Source organism: Lolium rigidum, chromosome 1 (genome assembly GCF_022539505.1).
Source record: "Lolium rigidum isolate FL_2022 chromosome 1, APGP_CSIRO_Lrig_0.1, whole genome shotgun sequence".
NCBI lineage: Eukaryota > Viridiplantae > Streptophyta > Magnoliopsida > Poales > Poaceae > Lolium > Lolium rigidum.
The window spans coordinates 258319430-258334303 of record NC_061508.1 but is presented as its reverse complement, the minus strand read 5'-3'; the positions used below and the strand labels follow the sequence as shown (position 1 = coordinate 258334303).

Here is a 14874-nt window from a genome sequence, read left to right as displayed (position 1 = left end):
AAATATTTTGCAGATTTTCAAAAGTGTTCAAAACAAAAACAAAAACTTCAGATATGAAACTGTTTAGTTTCGAAAAAAGTTCAAATTAGTAAATATTTCAAAGTTGGCAAACTGAACAATCTTGAAAATGTTTAGTTTCAAAAAAATGTTCAAATATCAAAAAATCCAAATTTTGACAAATGTACAGATTAAACTATATTTCCATTCTTTGAAAATATTCAGCTTTTGAAAAATAAAACATACAGATTTAAATATTGCATATAAAAGTAGTCAGATTTTGAAAAACCTAGAAAGAAACAACATAACATAATTTGGAACAAAAAAAATGAAAACAAGTAAAGAAAAGAGAGAAAGGCATCGTGGGTCACCCCAAAACATCAACATGGGGATTGCAGCGTGGGCACCCTACCGCACTGGTTGGTGTATAGGGAGGGCCCAAACTGCGTAGCTAGCTTGTTTATCAAATTAACCATCTCCAAGGCTTTTGACTCGCTCAATGGGCCTACTTTCTCGAGGACCAACAATTCCTTGGGTTCGGGCTTGGGCCACGACGATGCTCCTTGGAATGCACTTCACTTGCCTCTTCATCCTCTAGAGTGGTCCTCCGCAGAAACCCAATACCCCCTTCATTAATTTATCTAGAATACAACCTCCTTCGTTCATTGATGAGTCTTGCAAGGAGACCCATTTTTCTATTACCCTTCATAATATTCAACACAACTTTTGGGAAAACATGATGTGGTCTAGAATAATTTTCCTTCTAGTGCATCAACCACTATGAGTTGTCCTCATAGGCTTGACCACTTGGTATTCACCCATTGAAATTATTTCTAATTGTGTGTGCCATTGTGGGCTATCCTCTTGGGCTTGACCACCTGGGCATTATGGGTTGTCCTCTTGGGCATTCACCTATTGAAACAATTGCTAATTGTTTGCGCCATTATGGGTTGTACTCTTGGGCTTGACCACTTAGGCATTATGGATTGTCCTCTTGGACTTGAGAACTTGAACTTTCACCTATTGAAAACAACACTAATTGTGTGTACCAATGGCCGATAACTAATACTAGCCTCTACCATATTTTTTGGGGTTAGCCGATCTATTGTGGGGGCCTGGCAAATGCATGCTATAGTTCTAGCTATGCAAACCTCGAAATAAATTTCCGTGTCTATGGTCTTGTCTACCTTGTTCTTTTACATCTTGCAATTTACTTTTCAAGCTAGTTATATCATTATAAATTTGCATGCTTAAGCATTACTAATTGTTTGCGCCATTATGGTTGGCTTAACCACTTAGGCATTATGGATTGTCCTCTTGGACTTGACAACTTGAACTTTCACCTATTGAAACCAACGCTAATTGTGTGTACCAATGGTCGATAACTAATACTAGCCTGTGCAATATTTTTTGGGGTTAACCGGTCTATTGTGGGGGCCTCGCAAATGCATGCTAGTTCTAGCTATGAAAACATCGAAATAAATATTCATCTCTATGATCGTGTCTACCTTGTTCTTTTACATCTTGCAATTTACTTTTCAAGCTGCTTATATCATTATAAATTTGCATGCTTACGAATTTTTACACGCTATCATCGAAAAGTTCCAACTTGATAAGACTACTACAAGCTCACCGCAAAAGTGAAATGCCATTGTTCCATGCACGGGAGGTCCCGTGCACGGTTCCATTTTTTTTTGCACATCAATCTAATTTAGATTTCTTAAACATAATAAAACAGATTGAAACTTTGCACACAAATCTCAAAGCACCAGCGTGAGTGAAATCCATGGTGCAAACATTCACGGGACATCACGTGTGCATGGAACTTTTGCTCATCTCCAACACATAATGACTACCTTGATGCAAGAGGCAGCTGAACGAATTTTTTTCTTTCAAAATTGTTCATTGCTATACATATTTTGTTTGAATTGCTTCCATTAGTCGTTCTAATGTACTCCCTCTGTCCTTAAATAACTTACGTTTGGACCTCTTAAGTCAAACATTATTAACTTTGATCAACTCTCTAGAAAAAATAGAAGCATTTATGACACCAAATTAATATCACTAGATTCATCTTGACATGTAGTTCAATAGTGTAATAATTTTATGTCACATATGTTGCTATTTTTGTGTAAAAATTTAGTCAAAGTTAGAAATGTTTGACCTCCAAAAAGGAAAAAAACTATACTTATTCACGGACTGAGTAGTAGTGTGTGTGGGTTGGATATACTTCCTCTATCCCAAAATAGGATGCATATTGTTTTTGATCAAATTAAATAAATTTAAAGTTGACCAACTATATAGAAAAAATAAAAACTAAAATATCAAATGCACGTACTCTATATGAAGATATATTTCATAATTGTTCTAAAAACACTGATTTGACATAATTAATGTCAATAGACTTTTTCTATAGAGTTGGTCAAATTTTGGAAAATGAGTTCTTGATCAAAACTATATGCATCCTAATTTGAAATAGAGGGAGTAGTTTGCATAAATACGCTTCCCTTTGTTATCATCAAAAAATAGTGTAGCACGCTGCAAATTAACTACATCTGCCCTGAATGGTTTCAAAAAAAAAAAAAAACTACCTCTGTCCTCACCAACATCGAATCCAAATTTCAAACACACACACAAGGCTGGATAATGCGAGCAGTTCATGGTGCGGCCATTAAGCCTGATCCAAAATTTGACCAAGTATGCTCCAAGATGGCCAGCCAGCTTGTCGCCATCGACACGAGCACTTGCAGTCACACAACACACTCACGCACGCCGGCACATTTGGAATTACTTGTTGGGATTCTAGGAAGCCCATAGACCAAGCCATGCGCTAGCCTTACAAAATCACTGCCAATCGCAGCACCTAGAAAACAACATCGGGTTCGGCGTGATCCAGTCGCCGGCCGGCATGCCGCTGAAGCTCGCGCTCATCGTCTCTGCTCCGGTGGGAATAACCTGTGCCATACTGTACCTGGCAGGTGTCCCCTGGAGAATCAACATCCGCATCGCCACCTTCCTGCTCGTCTTCCTCTTCGTCGCCGGGCTGTGTGAGCGCGCGCGCGCTCGCGCCAGGTTGCGACGCCTGCAGCATGAGCAAGATCCGGAGAGTGACCAGTCCATGGCGGCGCTTCCACGGGAACCGGCCGTCGGGCTAGGACGGGCAGCGATCGCCGGTCTGCCGGTGTACAAGTACGAGAAGCTGGAGCGCGGCGGCGGAGAGGGCGACCAGTGCGCCGTGTGCCTCGCCGAGATTAGGCCAAAGGAGGTGGTGAAGCAGCTGCCGGCGTGCACGCACCTGTTCCACGAAGGGTGCATCGACGTGTGGCTGTGGTCGCACCGGACATGTCCGGTGTGCCGGTGTCCGGTTGAGGTCTCTGCCGTGCCGGCTGTGGAAGTTGCCGCGCGTGCTTTGTAATCTTATCTTCCTGGCATTGGCTTCAGTGCATTTTTTTTCTGTTTCCTCTCAATTTTTTTGCACCATTAGAAGTAACTTCCTTGACGTTACTGTCCGGTCGGAAAACCAGTTCCGTGCGAACTCGGCGTCCAGGGTAGAGTCGGACACGTTCCCCCGTTCTTGCCTCACCTTTACAGCTCTCAATATAAAGCAGGTCCAGCAGAGGCCGAAGCAGACGCCCTCGTGCGTTCCCCATCAATCTCGATCGTAGGGCAGCCACCGGTCGTATTCGGAGCAAAAGAAACCTTCTAGCTGTCGCCGGCGAGCAGCATGCATGGAGGTCGCCGTCCGTTCTGTGTGGGCGCGCCGAGAACTTCAAGGCCGAATCACGGCTCCTCCACCACATCGCGCCGCGCGCCAAGCACGTCGCCCTAAATGTGCAGTACCCAGGTTGCGTCTTCGGCCACGGCAATGGCCGGAGCCACCGCGACCTCACCGCCGACGAGCGCTACGAGGTCATCCGGGCCAACGTGGCCCTGCTCAGGCCGCTGCAGGTGGGCATCGCCGTCCGCACCGACGACGGTCGGCGCTTCGCGTGGGAGTTCAACCTGCGGCGGTTCGACGTCACCTCCCCAAAACACGCGAGAGACCCCAAGTCCGTCGCCTACCTCGCCAACCACGGCGTCGACTTCAGCCGGCTTCCCCGGGATGGCATCGACGGGTTCAGGCTCCGCTGGCTGCTAAGAGACTCCGGCCTCATCAGAGCCCGGCCCTCCTGGGCGACGTTCACGGGCGCCTACCATGTCGCCTACTTCGTGACCCTCATGTACGGCGAGAAGCTCCCGGACAGCGTCGACGACTTCATGAAGGTGGCCCGTGAGCTTATCGGGCGGCAGTTGTACGACGTCAAGAGGCTAGCGAGGGAGCACGACCGGAGCTGCGTAGGAGCGCTGAGCAATGTCGTGGGGAAGCTCGCCGCCGTTCCACCCGGTGAAGAGATCTCCAAGTCGAAGCCTGCCGGCACAGGTAGCATGCTAGCGCTACTGGCCTTCGAGACGTTGAAGCACAAACTAGGCCCTAACATGGAGAAGTACCGCCACGAGCTCTGTGGGCTTCAGGTTGTCTAAGGGCAATTTTGTTTTGAGCATCCAGATCATGTTCGGGGCTTACGTGAATACGATACATTCTTGCAATGGCCTCCCAAAGTAGAATCTACACGTTTGCTAGTAAACCACTATTTTCCAGCGTCTTCTCAGCAAGCAAAACAATTTACAGTACGTAGTATTTTACTAAAGGTGTAGGAGCACTCATGTTAAGTATGCACCTCAAGTCCTCATGCTGTACTTAATTTTATTTTCTTGTAGACTTGTACGGTTGGCCTTGTTTGGATATATCTTGTACGGTTAAATTTATTATACAGTATGTGAAAGCGCCAAATTGTACAAAGATGTAGGCCAGTGAATGGGAATATTACATTCACAAAATGAAGTGCAATTTAGCGTTGCGTTGTTAGCATGGATATCAAGGTTGAGCATATAATGAAGGGTATAATGATTGAATATCAAATTCAACAAAGATGACATGACATGGCCGGAAACATTTTTGTTTCAAAACAATCGAAAAGGCAAGGGCATGTTTTCTGTAGCATGGCAGGCATACATCTTAACATCACTCATCTATAAAGAAGTTACAATGCAGTGATCTAAAATACTAACAGTTTCAAGAAAATATGCGTCATTGGACCAATCCAAGATCAATCCGAACAGGCAATCATGCATGTATGTCTAGAGCGAGACAATGTAGACATAAGAGGACATCATGTTTGCTTGCGAGGTGTATGACAGGATGCCTTGCATAGGACTTAGTTCTTGTGAGTGATGCGCATCTGATCGGCCCCGATGCCACTAGCACGCAAAAACTGAGTCACCCTGGGTAGCAGCTCATTTGTCTCTGAACATATGATTTCAACAATCTCAAGCTGCTCACATGTAAATGATCTGTCTTCCAGCTCACCAGAGATTACATACACACACGCCTGCCCAAAAAAAGGCCAGATTTATCACTATGGTACATGCATCAACATTATCTTAAGGGATCCAGAATGTGACAAAGATCACATACCTGGTCTAGTTTGAGAGTGAGCTTCTTCAGACTGGGTGAGTTCTGAAGGAAGACTATCAATGCATAGAGGTCTGCATGGACACACGAGGTATCAACAGTCAGGTTTATAAGATTGCTGAATGTTGGACACCATCGGATATTCTTTTCCATGGGCAGCTGCACATGATTCAAAGGGTTAGGACGCAACATCAAACTCATGCCATATTCTTTATGATTCAGCCAAACTTGCAAAATACCAGGAGGAAACTAACAGTTTGGATGAGTGCACACTGAAAATTTTAGAGCTATATCATTAGAGCGCGTTGGATATGAATAAATGGCAGCACAAAAATAAATCATGTTAACAAAATATACCACATATTAAGCAATCATATACTTGTTATTTTCCTAGAGAGAATCATTAATATGGAGAATATGCTAAAAAAAACCAGCCATAATTGCTTCCCGTGATAAACTGATTGATGGGTCAAATCTGTTTGCAAGGGCGCGAGTGATAACAATTTATGAAGTACTTTGCACTTTGCAGTGGTATTATGCCTTTATTTTCCACATCGTCTTGAAGTAATGATAATGGAAGCAGCATTATAACCCAGGTATTGCACTAAGAATGAATAGGAAAATGCTCGAGCTTTATTATGAAATCGATCCTCCAACTAAGACATTTTGGTCGTCGATCTGATGAACGCACAAAATGAGCATATGAAACTATGAAAGGAAATATATTGAGTTGACACAGTGAAAAAATTGGTCATCCTATCAAAAGGTTTGGTTTGCGTTTATGCTACATAATCACTCATCTTGCATATAGATGTTAAGAACCATGGGCACATGCCAGAACAAATTGATAAATGTCTGGAGACCAATGCAATACAACGATGTACTGAAAATGGAGGTATGACAGATAGTGATGCCAACTCAAGAACCATACCTTTCCATCCATATAACGGAAGTCCAAACTAGTAACATGAGACAGGCCGCCCAGAAACTGCCTGATACCATCAGTATCACAAGCTCTGACATGTCCACAAAGCAATACTGATGCAGTCTCTAGAGATTCCATGTTCTTCAGTGTAGGTAGCCTGGCCACCGAAAGATCACACTCGATGAAGACAGAAATGGCACTTGCAGCAGAGATAGAAACTGGGTCATCGTGATCACATGAGAACATAACTTCCTCAGCGAGGATGAGAACCTTCACCGTGTTGGAGAAAATCTCATGGTCCATCACGAGGGAATCGGATAGGAACAGATATTCCAGTGCCGGGCAGCCATGTTGGAGCTGATCAAAGAAACCTGGGACCAATCTAGCACTGGAAATATGCAGCCTCCTCAAGAAGCTCGAAGTGAATACCGCAGGGTCGAGCTCCAGTTGATGTTCCCGGCTGAGAACCTTGACGGCCAGAGCATTCCACCGTAACGCATGGAAGATCCACAGGTTGGCGTCGGCGGAGCCAGCGCTGAGGTCCTCGGTGCCACCCGCCAGGCTGTAGTCCAGCCGGAACTCGTCCAGGCCGACGCAGTTGCGTAGCAGCAGGAAACGGGTGACGAACTTCTTGAACATCGCCTCACGCTCGATTCTGTCATGGGCAGCGGCGCTGTCTTCGAAGTCCTCGAAAGTCGCGTTGATGATGGGCACCTCCCGCCAGAGGTTGCGCCAGCGCCGCGCCAGGAAGCATGTGTGCACGGCCTCGCGTGAGCTCAGCTGGGACATGATGCGGCGGAGGACGTCGTCGGGGAGGGCGCTGATCCTCCCTGGCGCGCGTGGGACGCGAGCGCGGACCATTCTCCGGTTGTCCGCCGCCGCCGCCGCCATGGTGGGCAGAGCTCAGACGCGTTTCGTCGAACAGGTGGTGTGCATGGAAGCTGCAGCATGAAAAAAAACCAAGAACTGAGTGTAAGCCGAAGATCCCCAGGTCAGGGCAAGATTTGGGAGGACACGAAGAACGCAGAGAGAGAATGATCACAAGAAATGGGCATCGGCGGAAGAAAAGGAGATAATCAACGAGCGGAGATGAAAGGAATTGGAGAGCACACCACCACCAGTGCTGCGTCCCCGGAGTCCAGATCTGGACCGAGACGCTGTCACCCGGCTTTGACAGGCAGCAGTTACTTTCTAGTCTGTCTAAACAGAGGTAGTCCCTCCTCCTTAAATTAGGATAAATTAGGATGTTAAACTTTTTAAAGTTTGAGCAACTGTATATTAAAAATATCAATGTCTCAAATTTTAAATGCATATACTATGAAAATATATTTCATGATGGTTCTAAAATATTAATTTGGGATTATAACTGTTAACACTTTTTTGTATATATAGTTGGTCAAACTTATAGGTGCGCCCATCTCATCTCTTCTCTCGCTTCTTCGCTCGGTGCCGAGAAAACCCTAGCCAAACACCTCCATCTTCCCTATCCATGGCGCACAACCACGAAACCGGCAGCAGCAGGACCGGCGGTGAGGAGGGCGAGTTCACGCATCGCCCGTGCAACCTAACTATGGGCGAGGAGGAGATGCTACACAAGGCTCGTCTTCTCATGAAGCATCGGGCCCAATGGAACTCCCTGTCATGGGCGACGAACAACACGGAGCGGCTCCGTTTCTTCCAGTGCGGGCAAGAGGCGAAGCTCACGCGCTTCGTCGGCCGCTTCAACCGCATCGGTCAACATGTTTCGTGGTCCGAGCATAATTCCGACTAGATGCTCGCCCAACACGGCTACCGGTCGGACCCTCCGTAGCGCGCTATTGTCCTCGTCGTTGGCTCGTCGGGCTCGACGAAGCGCCGGCGGCATCGTCATGCGCGAGCCGGGTGACTCTTCTTCCACGCGCGACGCTGCTTCACCCAAAGAAGGAGAAGATGGTGAAGGATGAGGTGCTTCCTTCGCCGCTGCCCAAGCGCCTCTACCTCCGGATCCCAAAGAAGAAGAAGCTGGTCATTCCCCCGCCGCCGCTGAAGAAGGAGAAGGCATGGTTGGAGCTTGAGCTAGAGCTCCAGGCAGCGTACCATAGGTCGGTGACGGGCCAGGCGGCGCTCTTGAGCCGTTTTTTCAAGACCGCGCCACCGGCCGGTGACCGGTTCACAGCATGGTGGTCGGCCATAGACAACAACAATGTTATCGACCTCGACGAGAGGTCTCTGGCGCCGGCACCAACGACACTGCCTAGGACGACAACTTTGAGGCAGGCGGCACCTACAAGGCCTTCTATTAGTAGTTTAGGTTTTATCTATGTCTTAGTTTATATTTTGCAAACTATGTACAAATTTAAACGAACTTTGGCGTAACGTGACTTGGAAAGTTTTGGCAGCCTTTTCTGGCCTTTATTTGGTTGACTGCAAAAGTGGTGCCTTTATTTGGACATAAAATCCTAGGCATTCATGTTTTATGTGAACTGAATATGGGATGCCCCTACTTTACTTTTTTGCAGGCGTGTACGGTTGACCTTAGCTTTTAGGGAAGTCTTATAGAGTTGACATTATTTGAATGCACGACATTGTACATAGGCGTAAGTAGATGCGGGGAATACTATGTTTACATATGACCTGCAATTTAGTGTCGCATGGTTAACAGGAACATCATAAAAGGTTGAGCAAGCTATAAAGATCAAATGCCAAATTTCGAAAATGCATGACATGGAACATTTTTGTTTCACAAACAATGGAGAAGGCAACGCAAAGTTTTCTGCAGGATTGCACAGCCATGCACCTCACGAATCCATAAATATTTAAATCCGAAAGAGCTAGCATAATAGTTTCAACAAATGATGCATCAATGTCTCAATGGAGCAATACGAGATCCAATCAGAACGGCAACTATCCATGTATGTGCAATGCAGGGTAACCGGAAGTATTTTTTGGCAACGTAAAGAGTGTTTTTTTCTGGCCCACCGTGAGCATAAAATCCTTTTAATTCATCACGTCGTTTCTTTTGCGCAAAAAGGACTTAAAACAGCAAAGATGCTCGCCGTGTTCCTTCAGACCAAACCAGAGCAAACCAATGTAGATCCAACAGGACATCATGTTTATCTGCGATGACAGGTGAATGAGTGATCCAATGTCATTCCAGCTGCCCTAGAACCTGAAACATGGGACTTAGTTCCAGGTGACTGCTACATCGGACTTAGTTCCGGCGATTGATACGCATCTGATCAGGCCTTACGCCTCTAGCATGCAAAAACTGAGTCACCCTAGGTAGCATCTCACTTGTCTCCGAGCATTTGATTTTAACAATCTGAAGCTGCTCACATGTAAATGATCTGTCCTCTAGCTCACCCGTGATTGCAGATGCATAACCCTAGCAACAAAATAATTATTGATTTTTTCTTCATGGTACATGCATAAATATGCACCGAATAATCCACAATGTGGCCAAGAACACATACCTGGTTTAGCTTGAGAGTTAGCTTCTTCACATTGGGTGAGTTCTGAAGGAAGACAATCAGTGCATAGAACTCGGCGTGCACACAGGAGCGGTTAAGAGTGAGGTTTACAAGTTTGCTGAATCTTGGACACCATTGAAAATTCTTTTCCATGGTCAGCTGCACACGGTTCAAAGGATTAGGACAATATCAAACCCAGGCTATATTTTACACTTTGTTTTTCTGATTCAGCCAAACTTGCCAAATATATCGGCAGCGAGCTAACAATACGTGATTACTGGGTCTAATAGACTGCCCACTAAAAAAATCTTACAGGTAGAATACTATATCTTTAACACATTGGATATGAAAATATAGCATCACAAACAGAAATCGCTTTAAGCAAAAATACCGCATATTAAACAATGATACACTTCTACTTTTCTTAGAGAGACAATCATTACTATGGAGAATATGCTACCTAAATCGCCATAGTCGCTTCCCATGATAATCTGTTAGATTGGTCCAGTCTGTTTAGTGAGAGTTGGGAGTCACAACAGTAGCTGAAACACTTTACATTCATATGCTGCCTTGAATGTTTCACATCTTTTCAAAGAAATGCTAACTGAAGCTACAATGTAACCCAGTTATTGTAGTAAGAATGATTAGGAAATGATTAAGTTTTATTATGAATCTAAACTCAGATTAAAATATGTTGATCAGCAAGTCCTGAATCTACGAAATGAGTATATGAAATAGATTTTATTTAGTGGAATCGAGACAACATTGATCACCCTATCAGTATCAAGATACTAGGTTTGCACTTATAGTATGCAATGACTTGTCTAGTTTAATAGTGAAGGGTCAAGACAAAAAAAAACAAGACATGCTTAGGTATATCTCAAAATCAATGAGATGTACGAAAAAAAAGGCAACATTGACATTGATGTGAAATCAAGATGCTTACCTTCTGATCCCTGTAACGGAAATCCAAACTTGTAACATTAGAGAGGCCTCCCAGGAACTGCCTGATAGCATCCGCATCACAATCTGTGATTGCTCCCGAAATCAAGGCTGATGCAGTCTCTAGAGATGCCATGCTCTTTAGTACAGGTAGCCTGCCCGATTGAATATCACCCTCAATGGACAGATATATGAGACTTGGAGCCGAAATAGAAGCCTGGTCACTGAACGCAATTTGTTTAGAGAGGATCAAAACCTTGAGTGTCATGGAGAAAATCTCATGGTCCATGATGAGGCAGTCAAATAGGAACAGATACTCCAATGCTGGGCAGCCCGTCTGGAGCTGACTAAAGAAACCAGGGAACAAGTCAGCGCTGCTAATGTGCAGCCTTTTCAAGAAGCTTGAAGTGAACACCTCATGATCGATCTCCAATGGTTCATGCTGATTGACAACCTTGACAACCCGAGCATTCCACTGTAACGCATGGGAGATCCAGTCATTGGCGTCATCGGAGTCAGAGCGGTCGTCATCGCTCATGCTGTACGTGAGGCGGAACTCAACCAGGGGAACAGGGTTACGGAGCATCAGAAAATGGTTCACAAATCTCTTGAACGCCACTTCACGCTCGAAGTCGTCCTCGTAATCATCGTCTTTGAACTCCATGATAGACACGTTGATGCAGGGCACGGACCGCCAGAGGTCACGCCAGTACGGCGATACCAAGCATGTGTGCACGGCTTCGCGCGTGGGCAGGTAGGACATGACACGCAGGAGGATCTCTTCCGGGAGGGCGCCTATGTTGGTGGGAGCGGGGGCCATTCTCCGGCTGTCTGGCGCCTCCGCCATGGGGTCTGAGCTCAGAGGCGTTTCGTCGAACAGGTGGTGTGCAGCAAGGCTGCAACAGGAGGAAATCAAGAACTGAGTATATATAGTATGCCGTAAATACGCAGGTGGGAGAAGGATTTGGGACACCACGGGGAACGCAGAGAGAGGAAGATCACAAAGAAATGGGCAGCGGTCGAGCCGAGGGGAAAGGAATGGAGAGCATACCTCCAGAGTCCAGACTCCAGTGCTGCGTGAGCCCACTCCACTGCGTGTCCGCAGTCTAATAATGCCTCAACCTTTGGCAACACTAGTTTTTCCAGTTTGGTCTAAAACGAGCTAAGTCCATTTTTACCGGGCCGATCTATCCGATTCTGCCGTGTCCGTTTCGGTCTGCGCGTACGGAGGGTCAGCCTGGCACGCTCCAGTGGAACGACGTAAATAAACCGATTTGGATGGACCAACGCATCCACGTCTCAAATTTGGGCTGTCAATGTCAATGCGTCGAGCCGAACAATTTGCTCCCTCCTTTCTCCTCCCTTCGCCTACTCGGTCCCTCCTGGTAGTGAGACAAATCCAACTTCTCCTCTGCCCAAACACTTGTCCGCCTTCTCCGCTGCCACCCTAGGCAGCGCCGTCGTCTACGCCCTCGGTTGCCGACTTGCCGTTGTCGCCAGCAGTTTCCAGCAGGCGTGGTGGCTGTCGGTTGCCCGTCGTAGCTGGTGGTTGCCAGGCAGACTACACCGTCGACGCCGTAGACGCATCTTGTCTGGCCGGCAGCTGCCTCCCCCTGCACCGTCAACTGCTCCCCATCGCAGCGCATGTAGTCGGAGTTGTCTGCGCGTTGTCCTCCATCCCCCCGGGCGGAGCATCAACTCTTCTGCGGGCGCAAAACTTGGCCGGCTCGCTGGCCGGTGCGCTCGCAACCTGCTCTTCCGGTTGTCACGGCGAGTGCAAGGTATGCATCTCATCCAAAGTTTCTTCTCCTCCGTTGCACCGACATGGGCATAACATTGAAGTGATCAAATATCATTGTCTTGTGTAGATGAATAGCAAGTCAATCAATTTTTTCTACAAAAATTTCATCGAATTATCATCGGACGAGGAGTCCGACGGTGAGACCGAGTTTTCCATCACCGCTGCATGCATGGCGCACGACCATTTTCTGTTGCCGAAGCGCAGAGGTGGGTCGTCGGTGAAGCGCAAGGCCAACAAAGACCGGGATCGAGTCGGTGGACACGCCAGCCTTATGCGAGACTATTTCTATCATACCAATCCGATTTACGACGCGAAGACATTCCGTCGCCGGTATCGGATGTCCAGAAAGTTGTTTCTGGATATTTTCATGGAGTGAGGACATATGATGACTACTTCAGGACCAAGCTCCATTGCATCGGTAAGGTTGGCTTCTCCTCGTACCATAAATGTTCGGCTGCCATTCGCCAGCTTGCATATGGAGTACCTGATGATCTTGTTGATGAGTACATGCGCATGAGCGAGTCCACATGCATTGAGGCCATGTACATGTTTTGTAGCGTTGTTATTGTGGTGTTTGGCAAACTTTATCTGAGAGAGCCAACCACCGAAGACACTGCCCGCCTCTTGTCTATCAACGAAAAGAGGGGATTTCCTGGTATGCTGGGAAGCATAGATTGCATGCATTGGAAGTGGAAGAACTATCCATTTGGTTGGTAAGGAATACTCAAAGGGCATAAAGAGGGGACACGGTAATATTGGAGGCAGTTGCGCCGAAAGATCTCTGGATTTTGCACTCCTTCTTTGGCATGACAGGATCCAACAATGATATCAATGTTCTACATCGCTCCCTGGTGTTTGTAGGATTACAGAAGGCAATGCTCCTCAAATTTTCTATGAGATCAACTGTCATTCTTATGACAAGGGTTATTATCTATCTTATGGCATTTACCCTTCGTGAGCAACGTTGGTGAAGACAATTCGTAACCCGATGGGACTACTTCTTACATATGCATAATTCATTCAGGGATCGAACCACCCATGACCGCTGATGACCCACAAGTATAGGGGATCGCCTCCTCGCCTCGCTCTCGCGTCGCCAAAGTTCAAAGTCACAAGTCACGCGAAGCCGACGCGCGGCTATGTGACCACGGACTTCTACTTATAGGGAAAGGCTTAAGCTTTTGGAACTGTTTGAATTTGGGGAGAGCGGAAAAGGTATGGCGGCAAGCAGGAAGGATTTCAGTGAAATTGCTCAAGCCTCTCTAATTCGTGTGTTTGATGGAGGCGTATTGCGTACAGACGGTTGGGATGCACTATGCCGTGGATTGCTGGCATGGATGGCTTCGTGGAATTGATTCTTTTGACGATGGTCCGGCTGCTTCCACTCCCCTAGAAGTTAAATGCGTTGGGAAACCACATCTCACATTCATTAGCATCTCGGCCAACTACATAATCGCATGGCATGGAAACCGACCCGATTAATTACAGATGGCTTCTCGGTTTTCCTAGAGTAATGCTACACCTGCTGACATGTTTTTTTAATCCTGAAAACACTTACGGATCCAAAAAAATGCAGGGAAGGTGTTCCATTTTTTAATCAGGGAATCTAAACTGAACCAACCGATACATTATGTAGGGGTTTATGTAACAAAATAGTCCTTGCTAGGTCCAGGATTGCTTGGTTGTTGCTAGATGCTAGTTATTCCACAACCGGCATTTTTCAGTTTTAGTCGATTTAAATGTTTCAGTATTCCTGGTTGAATCATTCTTCCTTTTTAGGACGATTTGTTGATCGCTCGCACTAGCTACTGATGGGAAACTAATTAGTTGTCATGCAAAGTTGGTACTCCCTTCGTCCATAAATAAGTGGATATGCGGGTTTTCAAGATAAATTATAAAGCGGAGTAAAAAATATATTAGAAAGATGCATCTCTCCTCTTTAATTCTTTCATCTCCAATGAGCTAAGTGCATGTAGAAAACGAGGAAAACATGTGCTCGATATTATTGGGTTTGATTTGTGTGATGAGAGAGAAGTATATTTTTGCTACTTTAAAGTGCAATGAAAACATAGGGGTACACTCTTTTGTGGATAAAATTTTAAGCTAGATGTTCACTTATTTGAGGACGGAGAGAGTATGCTGCATTGTTCTGTCTTGTCTATATCTATATCTATTAGGAGTACAAAATGTTAATGTGTGCACTCTACTACACAATTGTGGAGATCGATTGAAGCAAAGTACATGTGAC

The 14874-nt window shown here is 46.0% G+C and overlaps 3 protein-coding genes across 3 annotated transcripts; 1 reads left to right on the top strand and 2 right to left on the bottom strand.

Moving 5' to 3' along the window:
• Nucleotides 1-2905: 2905 nt before the first annotated feature.
• On the top strand, nt 2906-3412 carry LOC124684765 (RING-H2 finger protein ATL39-like). The gene has a single exon (XM_047219024.1). It carries the CDS (start codon nt 2906-2908, stop codon nt 3410-3412), a length of 507 nt encoding a protein of 168 aa, XP_047074980.1.
• A 1780-nt stretch (nt 3413-5192) lies between these two features.
• LOC124657896 (F-box/LRR-repeat protein At3g59200-like) lies at nt 5193-7325 on the bottom strand. The gene is given in 3 exon segments (XM_047196374.1): nt 5193-5453; nt 5513-5668; nt 6441-7325. Coding segments are annotated over 3 exon segments (1242 nt in total). The 3' UTR covers nt 5193-5252.
• Nucleotides 7326-9532: 2207 nt separating this feature from the next.
• LOC124657886 (putative F-box/FBD/LRR-repeat protein At1g78760) lies at nt 9533-12471 on the bottom strand. Its single transcript, XM_047196364.1, has 4 exons — nt 12314-12471; nt 10830-11721; nt 9866-10042; nt 9533-9798 (listed from the first exon to the last, which is right to left on the bottom strand). The coding sequence occupies exons 1-4, from the start codon at nt 12469-12471 to the stop codon at nt 9625-9627; spliced, it is 1401 nt and encodes a 466-aa protein (XP_047052320.1). The 3' UTR covers nt 9533-9624.
• Between the last annotated feature and the right edge of the window lie 2403 nt (nt 12472-14874).

Coding starts and splice junctions, on each gene's coding strand:
- LOC124657886 (XM_047196364.1), bottom strand. CDS start 12,471: ATGCGCTGCGATGGGGAGCAGTTGACGGTGCAGGGGGAGGCAGCTGCC. Junction 10,043..10,829: donor TCCGTTACAGGGATCAGAAG/GTAAGCATCTTG, acceptor AACCGTGTGCAG/CTGACCATGGAAAAGAATTT. Junction 9,799..9,865: donor TATGTGTTCTTGGCCACATT/GTGGATTATTCG, acceptor TTTTGTTGCTAG/GGTTATGCATCTGCAATCAC.
- LOC124684765 (XM_047219024.1), top strand. CDS start 2,906: ATGCCGCTGAAGCTCGCGCTCATCGTCTCTGCTCCGGTGGGAATAACC.